This window comes from Ambystoma mexicanum, chromosome 8 (genome assembly GCF_040938575.1).
Source record: "Ambystoma mexicanum isolate Mex_15411 chromosome 8, UKY_AmexF1_1, whole genome shotgun sequence".
In the NCBI taxonomy this organism is placed as follows: Eukaryota; Metazoa; Chordata; class Amphibia; order Caudata; family Ambystomatidae; genus Ambystoma; species Ambystoma mexicanum.
The window spans coordinates 894,267,357-894,295,313 of record NC_090929.1 but is presented as its reverse complement, the minus strand read 5'-3'; the positions used below and the strand labels follow the sequence as shown (position 1 = coordinate 894,295,313).

The window sequence follows — 27,957 nt, the reverse complement described above, 5'->3', positions numbered from 1 at the left end:
TCCCCAGACGTGTGGTTAGCCTGTCCAGAATAAGTCTGCATTAGGTTTTATCTACCTAGAATAACCGAGTCATTCATAAAGTGTAACACTGGGTTTTGCTTTCCCTGATTTGTTTTAGGCATACACAAAAAGAGTCTTAGGTTTACACCTGCCTTTAAGTTGCTTATAGCTCATGTACAAAGTGTATAGGTTTTACTTACCTGGAGTATAACATATCCTAAAAGAGTTATTGATATTCCCTTAGTCTGAACTGAAAAGCAACTGCAAATGAATATTACACCCAAGGTCCAACTCCCCTAGAATAACTTATCCTGAATCAGAGTTATAGGTTTATACTGTTCCTAGAATCTGTGTTTCACTAGATCAGATAATTATATTGTCCAGTTGACATACTATGCTATTTCTTGCTCAGCATCACGGTACAAGTGATAGGGTCTACTACCCTGGTATTACTGAAAGTAATCTAAAACTAACTATTGGTTTTTACTTCCCTAGAACTCCGGTTAGGTGTTCCAAATTAGGTTATATGCTTTGGTCTGTGTACCTTCAAGCCTAGTGTTGTTCTATAATGCGTTTATATGGTATGTAATGGTACCCATTTCCCCCAAGATTTATCTGGCCTACTTGTATTTAAATAAATGATTTATTTTTTCAATACATAGGGCCTCATCACGAGTCTGGCGGTAACCCTTAAACGCGGTGGTAGCGCTAGTACTGCTGCATTTAAGGGTCCGCCAGATCATGGCTTTGGCGAATTTCCCCCCAGCTCTTAGCTGGGGAGAAATCCGCAGCAAAATTGCTGATTTTCGGCGCGATTACCGCCTGCGGGAAATCCGCCAGCGGTAATAGCGCAAATTTTCCCCAATGGGGAATGAGGAATTCCCGAATGGGCCCAATGGGGAATGGGCAATAACCCTTCCGCCAAACCCGTGATCCGGTGCTAATAGCACCGGGGGTTTGGCGGTAGGGCTATTAGCTCTGGCACTATTAGCGCCAGCGTTACTGCCCAACTCGTGATGAGGCCCATAGTGTTTGTGTTTCTTTGGACCATTTGTATTACAATTTCATGTGTACTGATTCTACAACCCTCTATCCCCTCCTAAAATAAGCCTGGCTGCTCTGTCTATGCTTCTCTGAACTCAGGTGGTACAGCCTTAAACTAAGAGTGGAGTCTTGTACTGCCTCAGTTGAATGGTTTTACTAATCTTTTAGTTGGACTTCAAAAAAACTGTCTTAAGAGCCACCCACCATTCTGTGTGTTGCTCCTTGAACGTCTTGGGGCAATGCACAAGGCTCTTCAAGGTGATCACAGGGAAGACAGTGGTTACAGACCCGATGGGTGTCTTTCCACAGGAACCTTTTGTTACAGGATGGACAGAACTTAAAGGGAGTTCTTTACATGATGGTAAATGTGAATGAAGGTAGCTAGACAAGTGTAAAGGAAAGTGGGAAAAGACATCTTGAACCCCCTACTCTCCCTACTGTAAGGCCGAAGCCTGGTGTAGGCTGCAGCCGGCAGTCGATAAGTTTGCTGAGGTTTTCTGTAGGCAAATGGCGTCCGTCAAGATGTTAGTATATAAGCGACAGTCGAGGATGGAATTATTTTAAACAATTTTAATAGTCAAGAATAAGTCGCAATGCTACGAGTACAGCATAAAACAGACCACTATGCCAAAAAAAAACCAATTCGATGGACCTCAATGCGTGAAGGAAAATGGGTACAGTACAAGTCACACTAGGGAGAGTATTAGAAACACGCCTAGTCAACAATCCATTTCGAACTTCATGATGCAATACTCTGCACCTACCACTGGATGTCAGCCTATTCAAAGCATCTGAAAACAAGTAAAAGTTAGTGCTCTGTGTGCTTAACTGAACCTTTCACCACTCTCACACCTTCCGAAGTCTAAGCCTTGCCACACTAGCCAGATAAAGTTTGGCTAAGCATTAGTGTTTGTCCCTCTTCATTAGAATAGGGTGGCCTCTCAGGATCTGTCCACAGAGCAGATTCTGAAAATCCATCCCAACAATGGTGTAAAAAGAGGTGAAGTAACTGGGGAGTGGGTCACTGAAGCAGAGGATGGATTGCTGCTGGAATATGGGGTCTGATAGTGTACATTGGACCTAGAAGACTACAACTCTTCTCTAAAAAATATACTTTGACATTCTTCTGCCTCCTGCGGTTCCAAAGCGAACTTGAGCGAGTGCACGTTTGTGCTCGAAAAGCAATTAACAGTGTTTTTGCAGCTGCTTAGCAAGAAGCAATAAAAACCAACTGTTAATACGTGAAATGAGCAGTGTGTTAACTAATTCTACGAGTAAAGGTGCCAAGAGAAAGATGAGAAAGCATTCATCAGCGCCCTGTACCTTCTATTTTTATTTTTAACACACTGCTGTTTTACTTGGGAGTGTGCACTTCTACGACTGAACGTGAAACCCTGGGTCTCTCGGTTTCAGCACAAGTTGTACAGCCAATAACTCTTCCAGCGCACTAGGCTTAGACACCTGAAATCCGGAAATTGTTGGATTTCTTTGCTCTTTTACACCCACATATAAAGATCGGCTTCATCTCCCATTGCTTCAATAAAAAAGAAAAACATTTCAAATTGTGGGCACACATGATTAAAAGATGTGTAATATGACCATCTACACATTGCCACTGTTAAATTACATCTACTTTGGGTTTCTGAGAGAAACATAGCATTGCGTACCAGATTTCTCCCACTTCTAAGCATGGGAAAAGCTACTATTGGGCAATGCAATTGTTCTTAATCAAACTTGGAAACAGGAAGGGCTGGGTCTGCCTGGCCTGTATTTTAACTTGCAAAGACCAGGCTTGCCATGTGTCATACAAGCATTGAACCTGTGAGCGTTCATCTACATGCATTGGACGGCAAACACGGACACATTTCCCAAGCTACAGTTGAGATTTACAAAACCACGAGTTTCAAAAACAAACGTGCACACATTTTTGGGGGAGAAAAATAAATTCTAGAAAGACAAGGTGTGCACTGAACCAATTTCAGAATATGTTTAGTTACCATTGCTACAAATTTAACAAGGTGGGCGCTCTCCTGTGTTAAAAAATATTAAAGTACAGCTGGATGCGCGTCACGCAACTCCTGTTCCTTTGTGAGGGGTGCTGCTCTTTGCCCATACAATTCAGCCAATGCTTCCACTTTCACGGTTTCTATAGCGCCAAATTAAGGAAACCCCTTTTACAATGAATGAACTATAAAATAATTGTCTTTCTGTTGAAAGCTACAGGCAGAGGGTTTATAGAGGGAAATTCAGGCCTTTTAGTAGTAAAAATCATCTGCGCCAATTGCTATTTTCAGGCACAGACTAAACACGGTTTAGCAGCTGAATATTTGTTTTCGATTCATACGTCATTTGCCACTTTTTAATGTTGATCATGTTTGGACATTGGGATTCACATCTGCGCCCCGCACACGCTGCAAACAGAGTAAACACAAATAGGCGGTATCCTTAAAAAAGGGACAAAAACTCTACGAAGGCCACCAATGGGAAAAGCAGCATCTAGAAAGAAAGGAAGTCCAATTTTCAGACAGAGCCTTGCTCAATCAGACTACATAGCAGGTGAAAGGATCCTGGTGGCTAGACAATATAAGTGGCAAGCAGTAGAGCGATTTGTCCATTTGGTCTAAAATGTGGGTAATGGGACCATGACTCGGCAAGATCAATGGAATTGCAAAGTACTGCCAATTATTACCAGTATTGCAAGAATTTAAATTAGTGGTGCTTTTACTGAAGTCAGAGAGGATTAATAATGTCGATAAAGTCTACTGTTTTTATTTACTGCTTTGAATAATGCTTCTTTTCAGGGGTGTACTAATAGGCGCTATGATTTCTAAATTCATATTTATAATTTTAAAGGAAGACAGTTGGAGTGGTCTAGTTATAAACAAAGTTACTCACCGTAGTGACTACCTTACCTCGTCTATAGTCCCCTTTCCTCCATACTTGTGGGACATTCCGTCCTTCGGGACAGGACCGGAGCACTTTTGTAAAAAGCATCAAAACCTGTTTTGGCCTTTTATTTTTACGCGGGGCACCGCACACAGACATGACCCCACCCTCCTGAGCGCCGCCCCTCGCATCGCCCATCGGTCCTTTTCTATTGCCAGGTCTGAGACCATTTAAACAATAATAGAGGGCACTTTTTGGAGGGGACGGCAAGTGGGCGTATTGAGGAAAGGGGACTATGGACTAGGAGCAAGTTCGTCACTACGGTGAGTAACTTTGTTATACTCCCACGTCCCGTCCCCATACTTGTGGGAGATTCCCAAGCACACCTCACAGGTAATATAGGTGGATGGAAAAAACCCATTACTGGAAAAGGTTAATAACAGCCTGGCCGAATTGGGCATCAGCCCTGGAACTCAGGTCAAAGCAGTAATGCTTACAAAAAGCTGATGGGGAAGCCCACGTAGCAGCTTTGGTGATGGTTTCCCAAGGGACATACTTTTGGAAGGCAACAGCAGACACTTTGCCACGTACAAGATGAGCATGGATGCCTGAGGTTGGAGGTCTTGAATGCTGTAGGCTTCTGAAATACAGGAGGCAATCCATAGGGAGATAGTTGCTTTGGAAGCTGGTTTGCCCCTCGGGTCTCCTAATGTGACAAGAGTTGTGAGGAGCCCCTGAGTTCACTCGTTCTATCGAGTGATAACTTCAAGACTCGCCTAACGTCCAAGTTGTGTAAAACTCTCGGCATCTGATGCCGGGTTAGGAAAAAAAGACAGGTAAGAAGATAGATTGGTTCAAATAAAAATTGGTAACCACCTTCGGCAGGAAGGAAGGATGACTAAGTGCAAAGCACAACCATATACTTGTGGAAAGTGAGGAACGGATGGTCCACAGAAAGAGCTTAGAGCTCACTTACTCGCCTCACTTATGTTACTGCGATCAGAAAGGCAACTTTCCAAGAAACTAATTTCAGATCGGTAGTAGCCATGGGTTCAAAGGATTTATGGCATAACGCGGTGAGGACCACATTTAAATCTCATTTTGGATGAGGGGTGCGCACCGGCGGGAAGAGGTGAAGAAGACCTGCAAAATGTCTTTTAATGACCGAGTTAGTCAATGAAAAAGAACAGCTGTACGTGGACAGGTAGGCCGCAATGGCCGATAAGTTCTGCAAGACAGACCATGAATGCCTGTAGTTGCAAGGTGAGACATGAAAGATAGAACCGTGTCAACCATAGCCAGCCTGGGGTCAAGCTGTTTAGCTAAGCGCCAGTGACAAAAACAGAGCCATTTGCTCCTATATTGAGCCCTCCTGGAAGGTTTCCTGGGCACTTGGAAATACACATATTGTCCTCAGACAGATTGAACTGTGCTAAGGATTTGAAATCAGGCACCAGGCCACCAAATTAAACGATTGTGGGGAGGGTTGCCACAGCTGGTGATGGTGCTGGTGAAGAAGGTTGGGAATCAGCGGCAATCTGATCGGAGGAAGCATCGAAAGATGCTGAAGTTCTGAGAACCAGAATCTGGCTGGCCACCAAGAGTGCAATTCGATGTGCTGAGCTTGCAGAGTGACCAATTAATCAGAGGCAATGGAGGAAAAGCATAAGCCTTCATGTTGTGCCACGGAATCTCCAGTGTGTCTCCCAGGGAGGACACCCAGAGGCTGTCCCTGGATGCATAAAGGGAAAGTTACAGGTTTGTTTTTTTTAATCATCTTTATTTAATTTTAAATCAATATAATAAAACAACGGTGAAGGTCATAAATCATGAACAATTTGAAGCAACATCTCAAATATACAAAAATTAATAATCCAATTAGAAACCATCCTATTCCAAAAACCCCACACCCTGTCCCAATTTTAATACAAAACACCACAAACACTACAACATCTACCCCCCCACAATAATCCAATCCAAATTCTCTACACCATACTCAAATAAATCATTAAAAGAATCCCAATTCTCACAATATTCAGTCTCCCGATGCAACCGACTAGCACGAGATTTTTCATATCTTGACAACAAGCGCAGATCCACCAACCAACCCTCAACATGTGGCTTTTTCCGTGACTTCCATACTTTCATATGTTTTACTGCCATCATCAATGCCCTATTAGCCCAATCCGTACCACCACAGTTCAAGAGGAAAACCGCAGACAGAAAAGTCTGAGGCAATGAAATACCCGACACCAAATATACCCGATCAAGAACATCTTTCCAAAAAGTAAGCAACCGTTCACATTCCCACAACATGTGTAAATAAGTTCCCTTTGAACGAGTACAACCCCAACACAAATCTGAATCCTTCAAACCCCTCTCCTGCATTCTCACTGGGGTCCAATAAATGCGTCTCAAGATTCTTTGATGAGTATATCTCAAATTCAAATCCATTTCATCTTTCACTGTTACCCTACAGGCTCTATCCCATTCCTTTCCCGACAAATCCAGACCCAACTCCATTACCCACGTCATACGTAAAGTCTCCCAAGCAACCCGCATACATTCGTGAATAGGCATCAATTTAGTAAACGTAGAGACTACATTTGTTGCAGCTCCATACAACACACATACTTGCGGACAATAACCGAACGGTTCACAGAGCATTAGATACCTTTCTGATAATAATTGCCTCAGGGACAAATACCTATTAATCTCATTATTACCAAATCCATACTGGCATACTAAGTCTTCAAAAGCCACCATCCTATCACCTCTCCACACATCCACAATTATCAGGATTCCTTTATTAGCCCAACTCCTCCAGTATAACATTTTATTCTCAATCTGCAAACCCGGATTTGACCAAATGGAAGCATTATTGTAAAAAAATAATGCTTGACCACAACCCTGAATAAACAAAACTAAAGCAGTTTTTGTAGCCTCCAATGCCTCCATTCTCATCCTAGGTTTCGGAAGCTTCCGATATGAATATAATCAATCAATAGGAAGTGGGTTCAACTTCTCTTTTTCCATCCGAAGCCAGTATGGACCAGGACACCCATCATCTCTAAAATAATTAGAAGCTTTCTTTATAAGAAACCCCTTGTAATAATTCTCCAATAATGGGTAACCGGAACCTCCATCACTAACACCACGCACCAAAATATACCTTGGGATCTTCGGTTGTTTTCCCACACCCCATAAAAAAATCCATAAAAATCCTATCAATAAGTCTCAACACCTTTTTAGTAAACTTTAGAGGAAGAGATTGTATGTAATACAATTCTTGCGACAGTAACACCATTTTGACTGCATTTATTATAGCCCACAGACCCAAAGTCAATCTATTCCACCTACGTATATCTTTCAATAAAGATTCTTTTAATTTATCTACATTAAAGTCCACTATCCTTCGTATATCCCTAACCAGATGCAGACACAAATATTTTACTGACACTTCTGCCCACTGACAATCGCAATCCAATAATCCTCTACTAATTGGGCCCATCTTCAAAGGGAAAACCACAGTCTTTCCCCAATTAACTTTATAACCTGACTACCGTCCCACCTCTTGTAACATACTCCGAAGCAGGAACCATCCTTCAATCGGATTCGATAACACCACTTTTAGATCATCAGCGTATGCTAGCACTTTTATCTCACCGTTCTTTAATTTCCATCCACAAACACCCCTCACTTGCCTAATATACGACAACACTGGCTCTAATGCTAAATTAAAGAAAAAGGGAGCATGTGAACAAGCTTATCTAGTTCTCCAAAACAATTTAAAAGACTTGGACATCATCTTGTTTACCCAGATTCTAGCCGAGATATTATATTATAAAGGCACCTATCATGTTCAGAAAATGTGGGCCAAACCCCCATTTTAATTAATGTGTAATTTAAAAAAGACCAATTAACAGTCAAAAACAATCAAAATCCCATCCACTACTGTATTTGATTAGCCAATTATATTCAATAAGGTTCTATTATCATATCCATACCTATTCTCCATAAAACAACCTGTGAATAATTATCAATTCTCCTATATATTTCTGTAGCCTAATAGCCATAATCTTCGTAAAATGTTCATATCTACATTTAAGAGAGAAATGGGTCTATAATTACTGCATTTAGCAGAATCTTTTCTTTCCTTTGGTATTAGTATAACTGCTTCCCGCATAGAAGGACAGTTTCCCTTCTGAAAGAAATGGATTATAAAGCACACACAACCTTGGAACAAAGGACGAATTAAAGGTTTTATAAAACTCAATCGATAACCCATCTAGACATGAGACTTACCCATTTTAAGTTGACAAATAGCCCCAATGACCTCATTTTCACCAATTGGAGCATCAAGAGCCCCTCTCCCTTCTACAGACAGAACGGGCATTTCTATTTTAGCAAAAAATTCACTCGCCGCCATTTCATCAGATTGCAAGTTATCTGAATACAAGGATTCATAAAAAGCCTGAAAGCAATTACAAATATCCCTAGCCTTAACCTTTATATTCCCAGCGTCATCTAAAATCTTTTTTTTTTTTTGGGAAAATTTATTTTCAATCCACAACAAAACACATCACAATACAATACAGGAACATATTTACAAAAAAAAATAAAAAAATAAAAATGATATACAAAGCCACAAAACTTTAGATATCATAGAAACATAACCCAACCCATCCATTGTTCACATCTCAGTACCTTATAAATCAAATTCAATATAGTTCCACAAATTTCCCCCATATCTTTGCAAACAAACCCGTCTTGCCCCGTTTCCTATACAATCGTTCCTCCATAGCTGCCAAATCACGCATTTCGCTCAGCCACATTTCTTTATTCAAGGCAGCAGTAGATTTCCAATTCCGAAGGATAATTTTCTTACGCATTGCAGCCCCTCTAAACACCCAATTCTTTTGGCATTGAGAGAGATCATCCAAGTTGAAATCGTTCCCCATAATTATTGTCTCAAAATTAAAATCAATCACATGAGGTTTGAAGGACGGTCATCTAAAATCTTATGAACAAACGCCCTCTCAGTTAAACTCTTCAGTTTATTAGCCCATAATCGACCACTCTTATCCCCTTCCTCCCAAAACTTCTGCCTCATACAATACATGCCTTTCTCAATTTGTTCATTCAAAGTGTTTAAATTGACCCCTAGTCTCATCCATTTATAACCTATCCTTATTACCAGACAGTGCATACTTTTGTTGTATAGACTTCAATTTCAATTCAAGATCACTGATCCGTTTTTCCCTCCCTTATTTTCCTGGATGTCCAATTAATCAACACTCCGACAGTAGCTTTGAAAGCATCCCATACCACTAGATTATCCGCAGAACCCATATTATCCATAAAGAAATAATCGATAAAACTACTTATTTCATCAAACTTTCTCATCTTTTAGAATTAACGTTTTCAATCTCCACTTATCCATACCCAACTTAACGATTCCCTGGTCAAGTATCAACTTTACCAATGCATGATTCGATAGACACCGTTCTCCCATGTCTACACTCACAATATCATCAACCATCACATCTGACACCAACAAATAATCCAATCTTGAGTAAGGGTCATGAGCTGGAGAATAGAACGAAAACTTCTTGTCTGCAGGATGTAGTAACCGCCAACTATCCACCAAATCAAATGTTTCAAGGAAATCACCAAAGACACCACTCAACACTGAACCCGAGAACCTGCTTTTGGACAACCTATCCAAAGAAGCATCCAAAACACAATTAAAGTCACCACCCAAAACTATTTCATCGCCCCTCATTGTTTTCAAACAATCCATTAACGTTCTAAAAAAATTAATACCATTAGTACAAGGGCTATATACTGAACCCAACGTCAAAAGTTTCCCTTCATATACTACATCCACCAAAATAAATCATCCATCATCCATAACATTCTCAACTTTCATACCCAAGGTTTTTCGGATTAACAAACTCACTCCCCTTGACCTGCTTGAATAACAATTCAACAGGTCTTTCATGTACTTGGAAACCCCATAAAAGTTTCCAGGTAGTTCGGTCAAATGAGTTTCCTGTAGAAAGATTACATTTGCTTTTTCTCTCCTCAACTTTGTCATTATATTTTTCCCCTTTGGACAATTCATCCCCTTAACATTCCATGTAACAAAACTTAATGTCCCCAACATCAGCAATTCAATAGTTCATATAAACAGAAATTGCAAACACACAATGATAAAATCATACAAAGCAAAGCCATGTTCATAACACCGGTAAGGTGGCGCAGAGTAGAAAAAAAGACCCCCCACTCCCCCACCGAACAGACAGACACACACACAACAGAAAACCACAACCAAATCATCTTGAGAACTATCTGGAATCCAGACAAACTAACAAAGGCCAAAGAGAAAAAACCATCACTAGACCACAACCCCCAGAACCTATGCCCAATTTATATACAATCATTCAATCATTACAATACTCCCTTTGAAAAAGATACAGCAATGAGGAGAAACAGGGAACAAAACCCTATCCATAAAACATCTAATAGAACTCGCAACGAATCCCATCAACAATCTCCTAATAATACTTTGACCCAAATCACATGCATATCACATATACCCTTCCGGCCTTAATCAAGTAGTATAACTAACTCCCACCCAGGTAATCTTCAAACCCAACCAAATGGAACCATTTTTTTTCTCCTCCACTAACACAGACCGACCACTTCGCCATCAATTATAGCATTTGTTCAAAATTCAAATCTCACCAGCACAATATATTTTTATAAACCAAAATAAATAAACAAACAAGAAAAGATGAAAGTCAAAGACATTGAAATGTAGAAAACAAAATTATCCTTTCTTCTTCATGGCACCCTTCTGAGGCTCAGTTAGAGTAATTTCCATTCTTGAAGACTCAAATTATGTCAAAGAAAGCTCCAGCATTGATATGGTCTGTACAGGAATGAGTCTGGCCATCCACTAACACCCTTAAAATTGCAGGGTAGACCATATAATACTGCAGGTTCCAGTTCCTCGCTTTCTCCTTTGCCACTTTAAAAAGCTTTCTTTTCCAACACATCCTTCCCAAGATCACCAAATATCATAATCTTATCCCCCCCCCCCACCCAAGATAAGTCACCCAACTCGCACGACTTTTTCAAAATCAGTACTCTGGTGGGGTATCTGAGGAACTTCACCACAAAATGCCTTGGTCTTTGACCCATTGCTGGCTTCCTGCCCAAGGACCTGTGTGCCCTTTCCATTTCCAAGGAGACAGAGGAGTCCAATTTCAGTATTGAGGTTAAAGCTTACTCCAGAAACTGCAGTTACCTGTTTGTAAGCGTCGCAAAGAGGTCCACTTTTGGAGTGCCCCATTGGCGAAAAATGTTGGAGAACATCGCTATTCAATTCTCACTCAGCCGTCAGTGTTAGCTGACAGACGGCTGAGTCTGCAGTTACAATGATGGGACCCGGGATGTGTACAGCCTGGAGCCAAACCTTGCTTTGAATGGCCCAGTCTCAAATTTGTATGGCTAGGTCCACCAGGAGAGGTGACTTGGTGCCACCTTTTTTTATGTAAAACATTGCGACAGAATTGTCTGTGCGAATACGGACTACCTTGTAGGTAATCAACGGCTGAAAGGCTCTGAGCACCAGAAAAATAGCCAGGAGCTCCAGATAATTGATGTGGAACTGCATGTCCTGAAGCATCCATAGGTCGAATACTTGGGTGACCCAGCGTTGCTCCCCACCCCAGAAGGGAGGAGTCCGTGGTAACCATCACTAGTGGGCAGAGCTCCTGAAAGGAGGCCCCCACTGGAAGGTTGCTGGTGAGGACCACCATTGCAGATCTGTTGTCATGCAGGATGGAACTAGGATCAACTGAGTCCGGATCCGAAGCCTCAGACCACCAGCTCGAAGAGCCAGCGGAGTACGCCTCATCTTCAGACGTGCAAGAGGCAGAGCTAGCACGCAAGAAGCCATGAGACCAAGAAGTCTTTGGAACCACCAGGCCATCATGTGCGAGGACTGGAGGAAGAGCTGGCACGTGGTCGATAGCTCTGCAATCCTGTCCGTCGTTAGGGGCACCGTGGTACTGACTGTGTCCCAAAGGAAACCCATGTCTTGAGAGACCGTCATGGACGATTTCCGCTAGTTCACCGACAGCCCAAGATGGAACAGGAGCTGAAGGAGAGATTGGAGATTAGCCAAGGCCGTCTGTGGGCAAGGACCAATCATCCAGATATGGATATACATGAATCCCCTGCAGTCTGTGGAAAGCTGCGATGATCGACAGCATCTTCGTAAACATACGCGGCGCTGAGCTGAGACCAAGAGGGAACACACAGAACTGGAAGTGTTCCTATCCCAGGGAGAACCACAGATATTTCTGATGCAGGTTCCATATTAGAATGTGCATGTATGCGTCCTGAAGGTCCACCGCGCTGAGCCAGTCACTCTTGTGAAGAGAGGACTGTATTTGGCAAGGCGTGATCTTGGATTTCTTGTAGGGGCGCGGGGGAAGAGAAAGTGGCACAGCGAGTAGAGCGCTTGCTTTGACATCCGAGCAGAGCCTGCTAACGCAGGTTCGAATCCCAGCAGGGCCAAACTCAGCCTTCGAGGTCGATAAATGAGCACCACACACCGTGGGTAATAAGCAGCGCTCAGATACCTGAGGGTTCGTAGCGCTATATAAATGCTAAATTATTATTATTAAAGATTGACCTGGGAAAGAGGATAGTGCGCAGGCCAGCCTGGTTGGATTTAGGCTCTGAACAGACGGGAGTAGTAGCCCTCCCCTTGCTCCCTCAGGGGTAACATGCTCCAGCGCTCTGAGGTCTAGAAGTTTCTGTATCTTGGCTCTGATTGGGGGGCGACCCAGTCTGCTGGAAAGCAGGGTTGACGGGTGGTGTGGGCGGGGAGGGGCAAGTGGAAGCCTGCCCAGGCGATGGACAAAACCCACCAGACTTCGATGATGGTCTGCCACACCTCCAGATGAGACTAGATTCGTCCTCCCACTGGAGTCTCGTACCACCGACAAAAAATATTTGATTTGTCAGCAGGGAGACTATCTGCCCCTGGGGAGGAGGCTGATGGCTGAGAGAAAAACTGGCCACATTGGCGCTGTTGCTTACAGCGGGCACGCCAACTGGAGCTTCAGATCGGCATGCACAGCGATCCTGAAACCCCCTGGACCCAGAGAATGACAGAGTTTGGGACCCTGACCTCTGTGTATAAGGGACCTTATCTGGAGCTTTCGCCAGGACCGATAAACACTTGGTCATCTGAGTACTCGCCTTAGTCTTTGTGAGTTCCTAATCTGTGGAGGAATGGAACAACTCCTTGCCATCAAAAGGAAGGTCTAGAACTTTGTCCTGCACTTTTCAAAACTTCATCGCATGGAGCCACGCTTGGCGGGAGATGTCGGACCCGACCAGAACACCTCGAGCTGAGGTATCTACGTGGTGTGCCGCAGATTGCAGTAGATCCTGTGCCAACACTTTGGCATCTGACAAACCGGCTTTGAAGTCGTCTAGCCTGTCCGCATGGATACATTCCTGGAAATCAGCTAGCTCCTTCCACAGCCTAAGATTGGCTGTTGCCAAGAGGAGCTCGGTGTTAGCTTGACGAAGTTGGAGCGCTGAATTGGAAAAGCCTTTCTTGCCAATGGCGTCAGGAAGTTCATCCTCCTTGGAGAGGATTTGGGCCACTGCAGTGGAGGATGCAGATGCCAGCTTGGACTGGAGAGTGACAGCTGCTACTACTGTGGACGACGGGAGTGGGCAAGCCGACAATATCTTCTGAGGCGTGAAGCATGCATCGAGCGCCAATCCTCTTGTTGAGATCCAGCCCGGTATGGAGTTTGTCACAGGCCTAAGCCAAGAAGTCCTTCTGGAGGAACAGGCCGGTGCGGTCCTGCAGAGATTGGGTAAAGGCTCCCGAAAGCACCCCCTCCTGCAGAGCAGGGGCCACGGGTACTGGAATATCAAACAAGTTCATTTCCAGCACCCGGTCATGGAATGCTCCGATAGAACGGGGCTGTTCATCGCCATCCTGGTCTGCCTAGTCCTTGTCCAGTGAAGCATGAACAGGAGACTGATCCGCTGCACGTGGTGCCTCAGGTTTTGACGTGTTGTCTAGGGGCGGACCCAATGTTTTTCCTTTCGCTTACAGCAGAGGAGGAAGTGCTGGAGGAGGCCCGACAGGTGGAGGAAGTGGCACCACCAGGACCTGCGTAAGATCAACCGGGACCGATGGTGGTACCGGAGGACAGGGGTACAGCTCTTAAAAAAGCCCTTAAAGTATGCCATAATGGGATCAAAGTGCATGAGTGTCTGAAATCTCCCAAAAACATCCTCTGACGAAGGTCTAGGCGTTGGCGTAGGTAGAGACCGCTCTTGAGGGGCATACCCCCATGATCGCAACGAGGATGGTTGCCAGGACGGCCCACTGAAGGCTGGGTTCTGTAAATCAGTGGTGCAGAACCAGGAGGAAGGGAGACTGAGGCAGCGGTGCCCGAGCATGCAATCTGTAGAAGGGCAGAACGGGTTCTTGTTGTCCACATGGTGTTGAAAAACTGCTCAGCCCCAAAAGGAATGCTCCCAGCACCAGCCGTCATGAACGTCGGTTTAAGAGGTATCCAAAATGGTCACCGTGGACCACGGAGGTTGAGCAGACATTTTGTCAACACCTGGGGAGAACTGCATCACAGGAGAAAGTGAGGCAACAGTCTCGCACAGGGAGTTAGGGGTTTTAAGTGTCATTTTATCCTTGAAATAAGGATCCTCGGCCGAGTCGTTGCCATCAGATCTAGGATGTTTACTGGACATCCTCGATACTGTGGCAGAATTAGCCTCCAGTGGAGGAACTTTGGCAGAGCCAGTACTCTAAGGCCTGTGGTGCGGGACCGTCTTCTTTGCCCCCTCACAGAATCGGTACCCGCACACCGAGAGTGGAAAGGGCATGGAATACACCTCACCGACAAGACCTTCAAAGAAGGTCCCTCGATTCTGCCGGTACTCGATTTAGCCCCAAGAAGAGGAACTTCAGTCTTTAACCCGGGACATATAGCTCCCTTAATAGGGGCCTCAAGTCGTGACTCGGTATGGAATGTTTCAGAAATGGAGGCCTCTGGGCAAACCCTGATATCCAGAGCCTCAGAAGAATTGGGCTGAACTTTATCCCCCAAAAGGGGAACCTTGGAAGAAGAACTAGTTACTCTTACCTTGTAACGTTCTTTCGATGGGATGTTCCTCCGACGTATTCCTTATCTTAGATATAAATCCTTCAGCTTTGCTGGCCTCGGAAAATTTTTTCGCCAGAGGGCGCTGCGCGTCGATGATCGCCGAGTCGATGACCCTCGACGGCCTCCGTGCCGACGTCGACGTCATCCTGCCTATAAAGGCCGCGCGCAGCGTCCGTTGCTCAGTTCCGTTTTGTAGTCCCCAGTAATGTTTTTGGATTAGACTAATCACCTTGAAGGAGCATAGGCTGCAAACCCACAGGAAGTCATACTGCGGGGATGGATGGGAGGGTCGATAAGGAATACGTCGGAGGAACATCCCATCGAAAGAACGTTACAAGGTAAGAGTAACTAGTTCTTCGAAGGGATTGTGTCCTCCGACGTATTCCTTATCTTAGATAGACTCCCATAGCAGTGGTATTGTGACTGGAGGCGGGAGTAATAAAAGTTATGTTACCCTTCCAGAATGGACAGAGTGTAACACAGCCTTGCCGAATCTAGTTTCTTGACTAGAGGAGGAATCCAGGCTATAGAATTTGGTAAATGTATGTGCGGACGACCATGTGGCAGCCGCACATATATCTCGAATTGGCACCCCTCTTTGAAGGGCTGAGGATGTTGCGATACCCCTGGTAGAATGAGCCCTTAGATTTTGAGGAGGCTCCTTTCCTGCCAATTTGTAGCACTCCAGAATGGCTAAAATAATCCATCTGGAGATGGTTTGTTTTGTTATTGGAAGGCCCAACTTATGTCCTGCATAACCTACAAAGAGTTGGTCTGCTTGTCTGATCTTAGCCAATCTGCTGATATAGAAGCTCAAGGCTCGCTTAGGGTCCAGCCTGTGCAGTCTCTCTTCCTCCTTCCCCGGATGAGGAGGAGGGTAGAAAGAAGGTAATATAATCTTCTGAGTGATGTGAAACTCCGAGACTACCTTCGGGAGGAAGTTAGGCTTCACCTGAAGAACAACTTTGTCCTTGTAAAAGATTGTATGTGGAGGTTTACACGATAAGGCTTGCAACTCGCTAACCCTTCTAGCAGATGTCAATGCTATTAGCAAAACAGTTTTGAGGGTGAGAAGCTTCAATGAACAAGAGTGTAGTGGTTCAAAAGGGGCACCCTTTAGGAAGTTTAAAATTAGGTTTAAATCCCATAAGGGAACTTGAAAAGGTTTCGGGGGATAAACATTAGTTAATCCTTTTAGGTATTGTATTACCAATGGAATTTTGAAGTATGAAGGCTCCTCTGCAGTGCGCTTAAAGATTGATAGCGCTGCGAGATAGCCCTTAATTGTGCCAACCTGTAGGCCTGAATTAGCCAGGTAAAGTAAGAATGACAACACCATAGGTGTACCACAAGAAAAGGGTTCAATATTCTTTTCTCTGCACCAGCTGCAAAATTTGTTCCAACGGCAGCGGTATAGAGTTTTAGTTGCCGGCCTTCTGGCCGAAAGCAACACCTCCATAACATCATCCGGAAGGTCCCAATCCTTGTACCTCAACCTTTCAGACACCAAGCGTGAAGGTTGAGGGTCTTGATGGCTGGATGGAGAACCTGACCTTCCTTCTGCGAGAGAAGATCCTCTCTGTATGGCAGTCGAATTGGAGGGCAGATGGACATGTCTAGAAGGTCCGGGTACCACGTTCTCCTGGCCCAATCCGGGGCAATTAGGATCATGGTCTTCCGAAACCTTCTCAACCTCCTGATCATTTGAGGAATGACAGGGACCGGAGGGAACGCGTACAGAAGTGGGAACTCCCAGTCCACTACGAACGCATCTCCTAGAGCTCCTCTCGGGGGAAATTCCCTTGAGCAAAATCTGTCGCACTTCCTGTTGATACTGGTGGCGAACAGATCCACTTGAGGGGTTCCCCAAAGGGCGAAGATCTCTTGAAGGACTTCCTGAGCTATCTCCCACTCGTGAGAGACTGTGCTCTGCCTGCTCAGAGCGTCCGCTGTCAAGTTCTTCTCTCCGGCTAGGTGAATTGCCGATAGAGAGATTCCTTCCTGAATTGCCCAAAACCAGAGCTGCATCGCCTCTCTGCACAGTGGTAGTGAGCCTACGCCTCCTCTTTTGTTGAGGTAGTGCATGGCCACTGTATTGTCCGTCATTATTAGGACGTTTCTTCCCCGTACAGACGGCAGAAAAGCCTTCAGCGCTAGTCTGATGGCTCTCAGCTCCAACAGGTTGATATGTAGTCTGGACTCCGATGGAGACCAACGACCGCTGATGGTCAAGTCGTTGGCGTGAGCTCCCCACCCCGTGAGTGAGGCATCCGTGACTACTGTTATCTCCGGCCATGGTTGCCAAAACATTTCTCCTTTCAGGATGTTCTCCCGACAGGCCCACCACTGAAGGTCTCGGGCTACTTTGACCGGGATCCGAAGGAGATCTGTCATCCTTCCTGAGAACTGTGACCACTGAGTTCTCAGTGCCCACTGGAGGGATCTCATTCTCAGGCGAGCCTCCGGCACGAGGAATATGCAGGATGCCATGAGGCCTAGCAACCTCAGAAAGTCGTAGGCTGGGAGATATTGGGCATTCTGAAATCTGATGACCATCTGCAGAATATCTCGAGCCCTCACCTCTGGTGGCAAGGCTTTTCCCAGGGAAGTGTCCAGGACTGCTCCAATGAATTGGAGTCTCTGTGATGGTATCATCTGTGACTTCTTTAAATTGAGGGAGAAGCCCAGCTTGTGAAGGAAGTGGCAAACATAATCTAGTTGTCTCTGAGCCTGTTCCGAAGATACAGCTCTGATCAACCAATCGTCTAGGTAAGGGTAGACATGAATCCCTTCCCTCCTTAGACTTGCAGCCACAACCGACATTAGCTTGGTAAAGACCCTCGGGGCGGAGGTTAGCCCAAATGGCAGAACTCGAAATTGATAATGAGAGCTGCCAATTGCGAACCTCAGGTATCTCCTGTGCCTGGGATGGATCGGCACATGGAAATAAGCGTCCTGGAGGTCTAGAGATACCAACCAGTCCTGAAGCTGGAGGGCCTGAAGGATCTGAGAGAGAGTCACCATCTTGAACTTGTCCTTTCGGAGGAATTTGTTCAATTCCCGTAAGTCTAAGATGGGTCTCAGTCCTCCGTCCTTCTTCGGTATTATGAAGTAGGGGGAGTACCAACCCTTGTTCCTTTCTGCTACAGGTACCAGTTCTATGGCACCTTTCTCTAGCAGGTCTAAAACCTCCTGCAAGAGGAGCGGATCTGGAAGCTTCAAAGGGTTGTTCCCCGGTGGATGACTCTGAGGGATATGTAGGAAGGGCAGGCAGTAACCTTGGGCCACTGTCTCCAGAGCCCAAGCATCTGACGTAATAGCCTGCCATTCCGTCAGATGGTGAGTTAACCTGCCCCCTACTGGTGTTCTGTGAGGGGAGACCTCAGAGTGGTTTTGAAGCGGCTGATGCAGTTGCCGAAGGTAAAGTGGCTCCTGCTCCTGCGGGTGCGGCTTTCTTTCCCCTACCCCGTCCACCACGGGTAAATCTTCCTTGGCCTCTTTGAGCCGGTCGTCCCCTGCCCCTTCCATATGAGGAATAGTAACGAAAGGACCGTCCTCTCCACGATGATCCCGAAGGACGAAAGGTATTCTGACGGATAGCAGCTCCCAATGACTTGGCTGCTGCCTTGGACGTTTGCAGTTTCTCCAAACTGTCATCCGCCTTCTTTCCAAAGAGGGTAGAACCGTCAAAGGGCATATTCAAAAGCCTGGTCTGCACGTCAGAGGCAAAACCAGACTTCCTCAACCACGCATGCCTGCGGATTGTGGTACTTGCCGCCATGGCCCTGCTGATACTGTCAGCAGAATCTAGGCCAGTTTGTAGGGTCTCGCACATCGCATCTTTACCATCCCTGATGATGTTTAAAAATGCGTCCCTTTCCTCTCCTTCTTGGAGGCAGTCAGCCGCTGATGAAGCGCACTCCCAAAGGGTGTGGCTGAACCTAGCGAGCGTACAGGTCGCGTTAATAGACTTTAACGCCATGCTACAGGCAGAAAAAACCTTCTTAGCCATGGCATCATACTTTTTGTCATCCCTATCCTGCGGAGCAGTGGGGTATGCAGATGTGCTGCCTGATGAGGTTGCAGCCTGTACAACCAAGCTCTCAGGAGTAGGGTGTTTTGACAAATATTCAGGGTCAGAACTAGCCACCCTGTATTTTGTTGACAGTTTTTTATTTACTGCCGGGATAATTTCTGGCGTTTCCCAGTTTGTCAAAATCCTTCTCTGTAGAGCAGAGTGAAATGGAACCACAGGATCCTCCTGTGGGCCCTTGTCCAGTATGTCAGTGAGGTCATCCTGCTGAAAGGCAGGAGAAGGTGCAGACCAACCCATAAATTCTATGATTCTAGACATCAGAGCTCTATATGGAGTCTCCGCATGTTCTCCTGGGTCTGGTTTGATAAATTCTGCTTCAGGAGAAGTGTCCAAGCCACTAGCTTCCTGAAGTGCATCCTGAAGATTTTTTAATCTTCCTTCCTCAGAGGCGAAAGTCTCTGGCTCTGGTGATGTGGTCCTCTGTAAATCAATATCTTGGTCTGAATCCTCCCTTTCCTCAAAAATCGAGGTTAAAGGGGGATACATTGGTTTTTGGAATGGTATAAACCCCATTTCCAATGCAGAAGGAGCCATCATCACAGGCCTTGAAAACGTCGATGTCGTCGACACCGACGTGAAAGTACTCGAAGGCGCCGTGAAAAGCGTCGAGAAATGTGTACTAGGCCTCGAAGAACTCGAAAGGATCGGAGTCCTGCTCGAGAACGACGTCGACGTTCTCGGCGTCGAGTCGGAGGTCTTTTGTCTAACCGTTGGCTGTGGAGTAGCCGTGGTTCTTTCCTTCACCGGCGTCGATATCGGCGTCGACGTCGGCGTCGACTCGATCGACTGATGCGCCGATGAATCCTTCGACAACGGCGTCGATGGCGCCGACCTCTGTTTCGAAGGAGTTTTCGACGATGGCGTCGATGATGCTTTATCTCCCGATGGCTCGAGGCGCTTTCGGGTTGACTTTTCCGCCGGGTACTGCGACTCGCGGCGTTTAGATTTTTTGGGTTTTTTACCCGGGGTATCACCCTCAGCTGTCTTCGAGGGGGACGAGGCCGCTTTCTCGAAGACGCTTAGCATCTTTTTCCTGAATTCCTCCCACTCAGCTTGCGAGCTGCGTTTTGTGGGGCAATGAACTCTCTCAGGAGAACTCGACGAAGATGACGAAGGGGATCTCCTACGTCTCTTCTTCGAGTGTCTCGATGTCGACGAGTGGTGGGAGCCACTTCGTGATCTAGATCGAGAGTGTTTTTTATGGTGAGGAGACGAACGTCTCGACTCTACCGAAGAAGCTTTCGAGGAAGTTAAAGTTGACCTACCTCTCTCGAGCTTCCCCCTACGCTCCTTCAAGGCTTTCGCCGTCATGGAAAGGCATTCCTCACACTCCGAACTCTGGTGCGTGATTCCCAGACACCACAAACAGACCCTGTGAGGGTCCGTCAACGACATTTTCTTCCCGCAGTCTCGGCACTTTTTGAAACCGGACCGAGGGGTCGTCGGGTCGGAGGAGGATGCCATCGATATCGAGGTAAATAGTAGTTATTATATACGTTATCTTGACGAGAACTGAGCAACGGTGTTCCGAGGCACAACGAAGCGCGGAAAAACGGAACTGAGCAACGGACGCTGCGCGCGGCCTTTATAGGCAGGATGACGTCGACGTCGGCACGGAGGCCGTCGAGGGTCATCGACTCGGCGATCATCGACGCGCAGCGCCCTCTGGCGAAAAAATTTTCCGAGGCCAGCAAAGCTGAAGGATTTATATCTAAGATAAGGAATACGTCGGAGGACACAATCCCTTCGAATGTACAGTTTTGGCAGACCCGCTACGTGAGCCCTCGGACGCTTCGGTGTGCCTATTAGGCCCCTTTCGGGACACTTCAGGGATGTCCCCGGTAGAAGTGCTACACAAGCACCTCCTGGCCCTGGAAGACCAGGGGGAAGGAGTGCAAGGCTGGGGTGCCCTAAAAAGTAAAGAACTTACTGGGCGTTTCTTCTCGTCGATTAAGAGCTGCAAATGCAGTGGAGGAACGCATTGGCAAACTACCTCCCACCGCAGAAGACGCTGGCGTGCCCGGACGGATAGGGAGTCGCAATAAAGACACGAGTCCCAGTGATGTTCCGGGCGTAGAGACTCCAGGCAAACAGGGTGAGGATCTGCTCCTGCGAAACAACGTTTGCATGAAGAACAGGACACAAATCCCAGACACTCTAGCATAGACTGAGGACTAGACGACAGTGGAACCGGACCAAGAAGGAAGGAAAACAGGAGTAAAAAACACAAAACTCCCAGTGATGCAAGTGCATCCAGCCTCAAACGCGCAGAGAAAAGGACTGAAGGGCGATGCGTGGGGCAGAGCTCAGGAGGATGGGGTCATGGCCGTGTGCGGTGCACTGCATTAAAATAAGTACAAAACAAAAGTGCTCTGGTCCCGTCCCAAAGGACGGAATGCCCCACAAGTATGGAGGAAAGGGGACGGGACATAGGAAAGGGTACGGGACATAGCAGTGTGTCAAAGTTTGACAGGTGAGTTGCAAACAAGCATCTGCACCCTGTACAATAACCCTCTTGGCGGTTTTACTGGTGATACGTTGAGATCGCAAGGCTTTAGGTATTTAAGTTACTCCTAGTTCAAAGTTATTAAATGTCGATTTTGTTTACTTTAAGGGTTACTTTACTTTTCTGAAATTAAATGCAAAAGAAAAATATTGTGCATCTCTAACATGCTTGCTCTTCTTCAGCACCAATATATTCGTTGAGCAAGAAAAAATCACTTCCTTCAGACTCAAGTCCAAGCCAAAATCTGCTAAAACCTTGTGATGGGCAGCCTCTCCCTTACGTAGGAATGCAGAGAAGGTCCTGTGAAAAGCCTCTGCTACAATGTATCCCACCTGACCACAATGGTAAATTGCATATCACCGAAGCTAAAAGTGCTAACTTTCTAAATAGAGTAACAGAAACACAACCAAATTCATTGTATTTTTCTTCCAGGTATAAATCTGAATATTTACTATAATATTTGGTTTACTTACTCCTATTTACATAGACAGCAGACAAAATCAAATGTGTTATTAAAGCCTTTCAACAAACCACACAAGTTCAACATCCTCTGAAAATCTACAACTACAATTTAGCCTCCCTGTTGCCCACTTTAATCTGATATATTTTCCGGCAACGAAAATTGTGAGCCACGTAAAGTGAACAAATACAGGAACGGTCATAGAGTATTTGTTTGAAATGGAAGTTTGAATGTCATCCCTAACTATTTAGGAGGCTTACACACACGTCAAATTAATATTCAAACTTAAGATAAATAATAGCAGCGGCCAGGTTTAATAAAAATGTAACACAAGCTTTTTACAGGAAGTTAGAACTTGTGACTTCCTGTCTATGTATTCCCATGTAAGAGAAAGGCTGCATTTCACACGGTTTTGGGAAATGTTCTCTCAGCGATTTGAAAAAACAGAGTAAGGCTATTTTTTCTTGGCTAACTAAGCTGATCTAAGACTATTCTTGTTCCATTACAATTATTTTAGTAGACTAAGCCAATCATTTGGAATGTTATAAATCAGACATTTAATATCTTTGATAATAACCTGAATACATAATTCAGGCATGTTTAAAAAAAGGCTCAAGTCCTAAAATAATAAGTGGGGGTACTCTTAAACGCACATAGGGAAGTGACGTTGCAGTAATTGAAGCCATCCCAAAACGAAACATGCAAATTCCATTGAAATTGTCTAACAACTGAGAAAGTGCACCGACCAAATAAGCATTTGTCAAGAGAACAGTTTTTATTATTACATTGCCAAGTAATTATAAAAAGGTACACACTTTAGGACTGCATCTTTCACAAAAGACATCCTTTGTTAGGAGAATGTCACAATATAGAAGCATGCTTCAGTCTCCATCTGTGTGGTCTTGTGGCTAAATGTTTAGTTTCCCAATCTCAAGCCCTGGGTTCAGTTCCCAACTGTGGCACTGCACATGTCAAATGCGTATATTTTTATTTTTTTCAGTTCCTTACACACCTAGGGGGGGGACGGTGTCCGCCCTTTCAAAAAAGTGGGAGGACGCCGTCCACCCGCGTGGTCCTTCGACTTGAGCCCTATTCTTAATGTTGAACTATATGTCAACATCATGATTTTTATATAAGTCCGAGTTCCAGCAGAACATTTGAATACAGTTACATGCACTGCCTAAAAGGCACACATTTTCTTCACAGGTACACCACCATACAGCCAAAAAAGAAGATTGCTTCTCCATATTTATCAACAAGCTTACTTTCAAACCCAGGTCAGAGTTTACCGAATATATAATTTATTGTATTAATGTTCACACCACCTTGTTTTACACACATCAGTTATCCAAGTATTAAAGAGTTGTATGTCCAATATACATTTACATTTTAATGTACTTGACACTCTGAAGCTCACAGATCTGTAAGAATAGATTTTGATTTATATTCTGGAATAATGATCCAATCAGAAATTCTACTTCTATCAATTCACATTTCTATGTCTTAGGGCATCAAGCTACATTCATTATGCAGCACCATAATTCAAAAACCCAAAACGCATCGTGGTCCACTTTTGGATTATATTCACATTCAAAGTCTTTTATAAACCGCTATATGTTATCCAAAATAAACTTGCATTATGTATGCTTTGAAACGGACCTTATTTACAGAATGTTAGTTTCTGAATATCATTCATGTGAAGTGGATGTATTAATTTATGTATAAATTGATCATCTATAATCCTTTATTTTTAAGATTGGGTTGTAAAAACCACAGATTCTATTAATGACAGTTTGTAAAGTTTATTTAAACGAATATACATTTGAACTGCACATTTATTAACCAATTATTTAATGGCAGTGCAGAAGCCACAGACGTAGGGAGGTTGTGATGTAGCAGGGGAATGAACACTTGATACATTGGGTGCACAAACAGACAATGAGACTGATGCAGGTGAAAACTGAGTTCCTACATAAGGCAGTTTCAGAGAGCAATAGGTTGTAACAAGTGGTGTTTGGATACATGATGGGCTAGCGAGGTACTCCTGCCCCCCCAGTTAAATCGTTGTGGCTTTTGGCGTAGGATTGCCTTTGTATTTTCCGACTGGACAAATTGAAATATTTCCAGCAATGACAGATTAACAGCCTGTATTGATGTTGTAAGCCATACATGCATCCTATTGATTATCTAAAGTGGCCTGTGACCGGGTTAAAAAAACTGAGAACATTGTGGAGTCTTTTACAATTATTTCCCTAAAAACATGCCTACAAATATGCAAAGAGTGCTTCAGACAAACTGTACCTGTTGAATTTGACAGCCAGTCCCATGTCAGCGATGCAGCAGCTCCCATTGCGCTTGATCAGAATATTTTTGCTCTTCAGATCCCGATGTGCAATGGCCGGTTTTCCCTGAGTTCCATAAATTTCTGTATGTAGATGGCACAGGCCGCAGGCTGCGGAAAACGCCAGCCTGAGCAATGACATGGTGTCAAGAGTGGCACACTTCAGAAAGTCATACAGAGACCCGCTCTCATGGTAATCGGTGATGAGATATAAATGGGTCATAGAGCCTGTGCCTTTAATGTCCGCTGCAATAAACCCTGTTGAAAAGAGCACACTAAACTTTATTGACAGTGAAATTATTTGGCAACTTTAAGAGTGTGCTTTGCAGGAGCAAAATAGTGGAAAGTGTAAGCAAATCTCCCTTTATGATGTACTTCCTTTCTAAATACAACTTCAGCCACCATTTTCCTTATATTCTTACATTAAAACAAAACACAAAACAAACAGTCATTCAAATCTAGTGTCCAGTGCTTCTAGAAAAAGTCTACATTCAAAACGGATCAAGGCAATTTTAGTGTGAGGCAAAGACTATTTTGGAGACCCATCTGCCAATTTTCCTACTAACTTCGATTGTTATTTGGTCATCAAAGCTGATTAACTACACTTAAAGCAAATTGACAAACTATATGACATGAAAATCTGAAAAGCATGCTGTGCACACTGTTAATGAGAAACAATGCATGGATACATTGAGAAGATGGGAGATTGTATCTTGGGTACAGATACAAATAGCATAGTCTGGATTTAAACGGCTAGGCAATTGTCACTTTTACAACAATTATTGTACCTATAAGACTATTTCTGTGAAAACAGTTTTAAGATGGATTTCTAGAATCTGGCCTGGTGGACAGATCAGATTTTACAAGGCCACCCTAGTTATGGTGAACTGGGGAACTTGGAGGTTAGCCAAAACCCAACCAAGTTAGCAATGGAGAGCAGTCGAGACTATTCTCAGGTGAGCGTGAGTGGGGTCAGGGGTCTACGCAGTGAAGCAATTGAATTTAGACCGTAATGTACAAAAATACTATATTTATTCTATGCCCAAAGCACACAAAAAAATTAAACAAGCAGGTGATATCGCACAACACTCAATTAACATATATACAGTCACTGTTCGTTCTACTATGCATTCAATTCCTTAAATTAAAAACAATAAGCTAAGTGAGGCAGCAAGATGGAACGAAGTCAAAAGAAATATGCCCTACATGCAGAAGCCCAATATCCATCAAGAGTGGGGCCTTGTGCCCAAATAACCAGGTTACTCACCGTAGTGACCACCTTACTCCTAGTCCATAGTCCCCTTTCCTCCATACTTACGGGACATCTCACCGTCCTGTGGGACGGGACCGGAGCACTTTGTAAAAAGCATCCAAAAAAATGTTTTCAAAAATGTGTCCTTCCTCTTTCTGCGCGGGCCCCGGCACGCAGCCGTATCCCCGCCCACCTTGGCTCCGCCCCACGCATCGCCCATCAGTCCTTTTCTATCGCCAGGTCAGAGACCTATTAGCAATAACAGAGGAACCTTATTAGAGGGGACGGCGGGCGGGCGTATGGAGGAAAGGGGACTATGGACTAGGAGTAAGGTGGTCACTACGGTGAGTAACCTGGTTATACTTCCACGTCCCGTCCCCTTTCCTCCATCCTTATGGGAGATTCCCAAGCACTCCTAACTGGAACTACGGGTGGGACGGAAATACCCCTTATTGAAAAAGGTTCTTCAGCACAGCCTGACCAAACTGAGCATCAGCTCTCGAGCTCATGTCAAGACAATAATGCTTACAAAAAGCAGATGGGGTGGCCCAAGTAGCTGCCTTAGCGATGGACTCCCAGGGGACATACTTCTGAAAAGCAACCGCAGCTGCCTTGCCCCGCACCAGGTGTGCATGAATACCTCTAGGAGGTTTTAGCCTTTGGACGGTGAAAGACTCCGTAATGCAGGCGGCGATCCACTGAGAAATAGTCGCCTTCGACGCCTGCTTACCCCGAGGGTTACCGAAAGTCAAAAAAAGTTCAGAAGAACTCCTAAGCTCCGAAGTCCTGTCAAGGTAGAATTTAAGAGCCCTTCTGACATCAAGACAGTGCAGAAGCCTTTCTGCCTCTGAGGTAGGGTTCGAAAAAAAGACCGGCAGGGAGATCGACTGATTCAGATGGAATTCAGTTACCACCTTTGGTAAAAAGGCCGGGTTTGTTCGTAGGACTACCTTGTCCTTGTTGAAGACCAAGAAGGGATGCTCCACTGACAAGGCCTGGAGCTCACTCACCCGCCTCGCTGACGTAACGGCGACCAGAAAGGACACTTTGCAGGATAGGTACTTGAGGTCCACCATGGCCATTGGTTCAAAAGGCTTATGGCACAGCACCGTCATGACTACATTTAGGTCCCACGGCGGGTGCGGACTACGAACTGGAGGGTAGAGGCGTGTCAAGCCTGCAAAATGCCTCTTAACCACTGGGTTGCTCAGAGCAGGAACATTGGTCTGTAGAAAGATAAGCGGAGACCGCTGAAAGGAAAGTTCTGCATGACAGAACGTGAACACCCGACTCTGCTAGGGAGGACACGAAGGACAGCACAATGTCAATCGTAGCCACCCTTGGGTCCAACTGCTTTTCCAAACACCAATGACAGAACCTGAGCCATTTACTCCTGTATTGGGATCTGGTCGAGGGTTTCCTGGATAATACACATGTTATCCGTAGACAAGTTAAGATGCTCTAAAGACCTGAACTCAGGCACCATGCCGCCAAGCTGAGCGATTGTGGGGAGGGGTGCCACATCTGCTCTACCCCTTGATGAAGAAGATCGGGGGTCACTGGTAACCTGATCGGCGGATACACCGACAGGTGTTGAAGTTCTGAGAACCAAAACCTGGCCGGCCACCAGGGGGCTATGAGTAGAAGGGAGCAGTTCACCGAGTTCTTCATCTTCCAAATTGCTCGATGGACTAGAGGCAGAGGCAGGAAGGCATAAGCTCTCATGTAGTGCCAAGGAATCTCGAGAGCATCCCCCAAAGAGGAGACTCCCAGCCCCCCTCTGGAGGCATACCGAGAAAAGCTTCTTGTTCACCGCCGTAGCGAAGAGATCCACCTCCGGTGTGCCCCAACGCAAGAAGATCCATGAGAGAGACCTCAGCCTTCAACTCCCACTCGTAGCTGACCACTGTCCGCCGACTGAGGGCATCCGCTGTGACATTCAGCTGGCCCGGGATGTGCACTGCAAGCAGCCAGACCCCATGAAGCACTGCCCACTCCCAAATATGGATGGACAGATCCACGAGGGGGGGGGGGGGGAGACTTCGTTCCCCTTTGCTTGTTGATGTAATACGTCGAAACCACATTGTCCGTGCGTATGCGGACCACCTTGTTGGCAATGATCGGTCTGAACGCCCTGAGCG

At 45.2% G+C, this 27,957-nt stretch overlaps 1 protein-coding gene across 2 annotated transcripts in view; it reads right to left on the bottom strand.

Moving 5' to 3' along the window:
- BMPR1A (bone morphogenetic protein receptor type 1A) overlaps positions 1-27,957 on the bottom strand; it is a 595,030-nt gene that overhangs the window by 50,347 nt on the left and 516,726 nt on the right. For both annotated transcript variants that reach the window (XM_069610776.1, XM_069610777.1), the window contains exon 10: positions 24,525-24,822. In XM_069610776.1, coding sequence (XP_069466877.1) covers positions 24,525-24,822 — 298 coding nt within the window. The remainder of the gene's footprint in view (positions 1-24,524; positions 24,823-27,957) is intronic.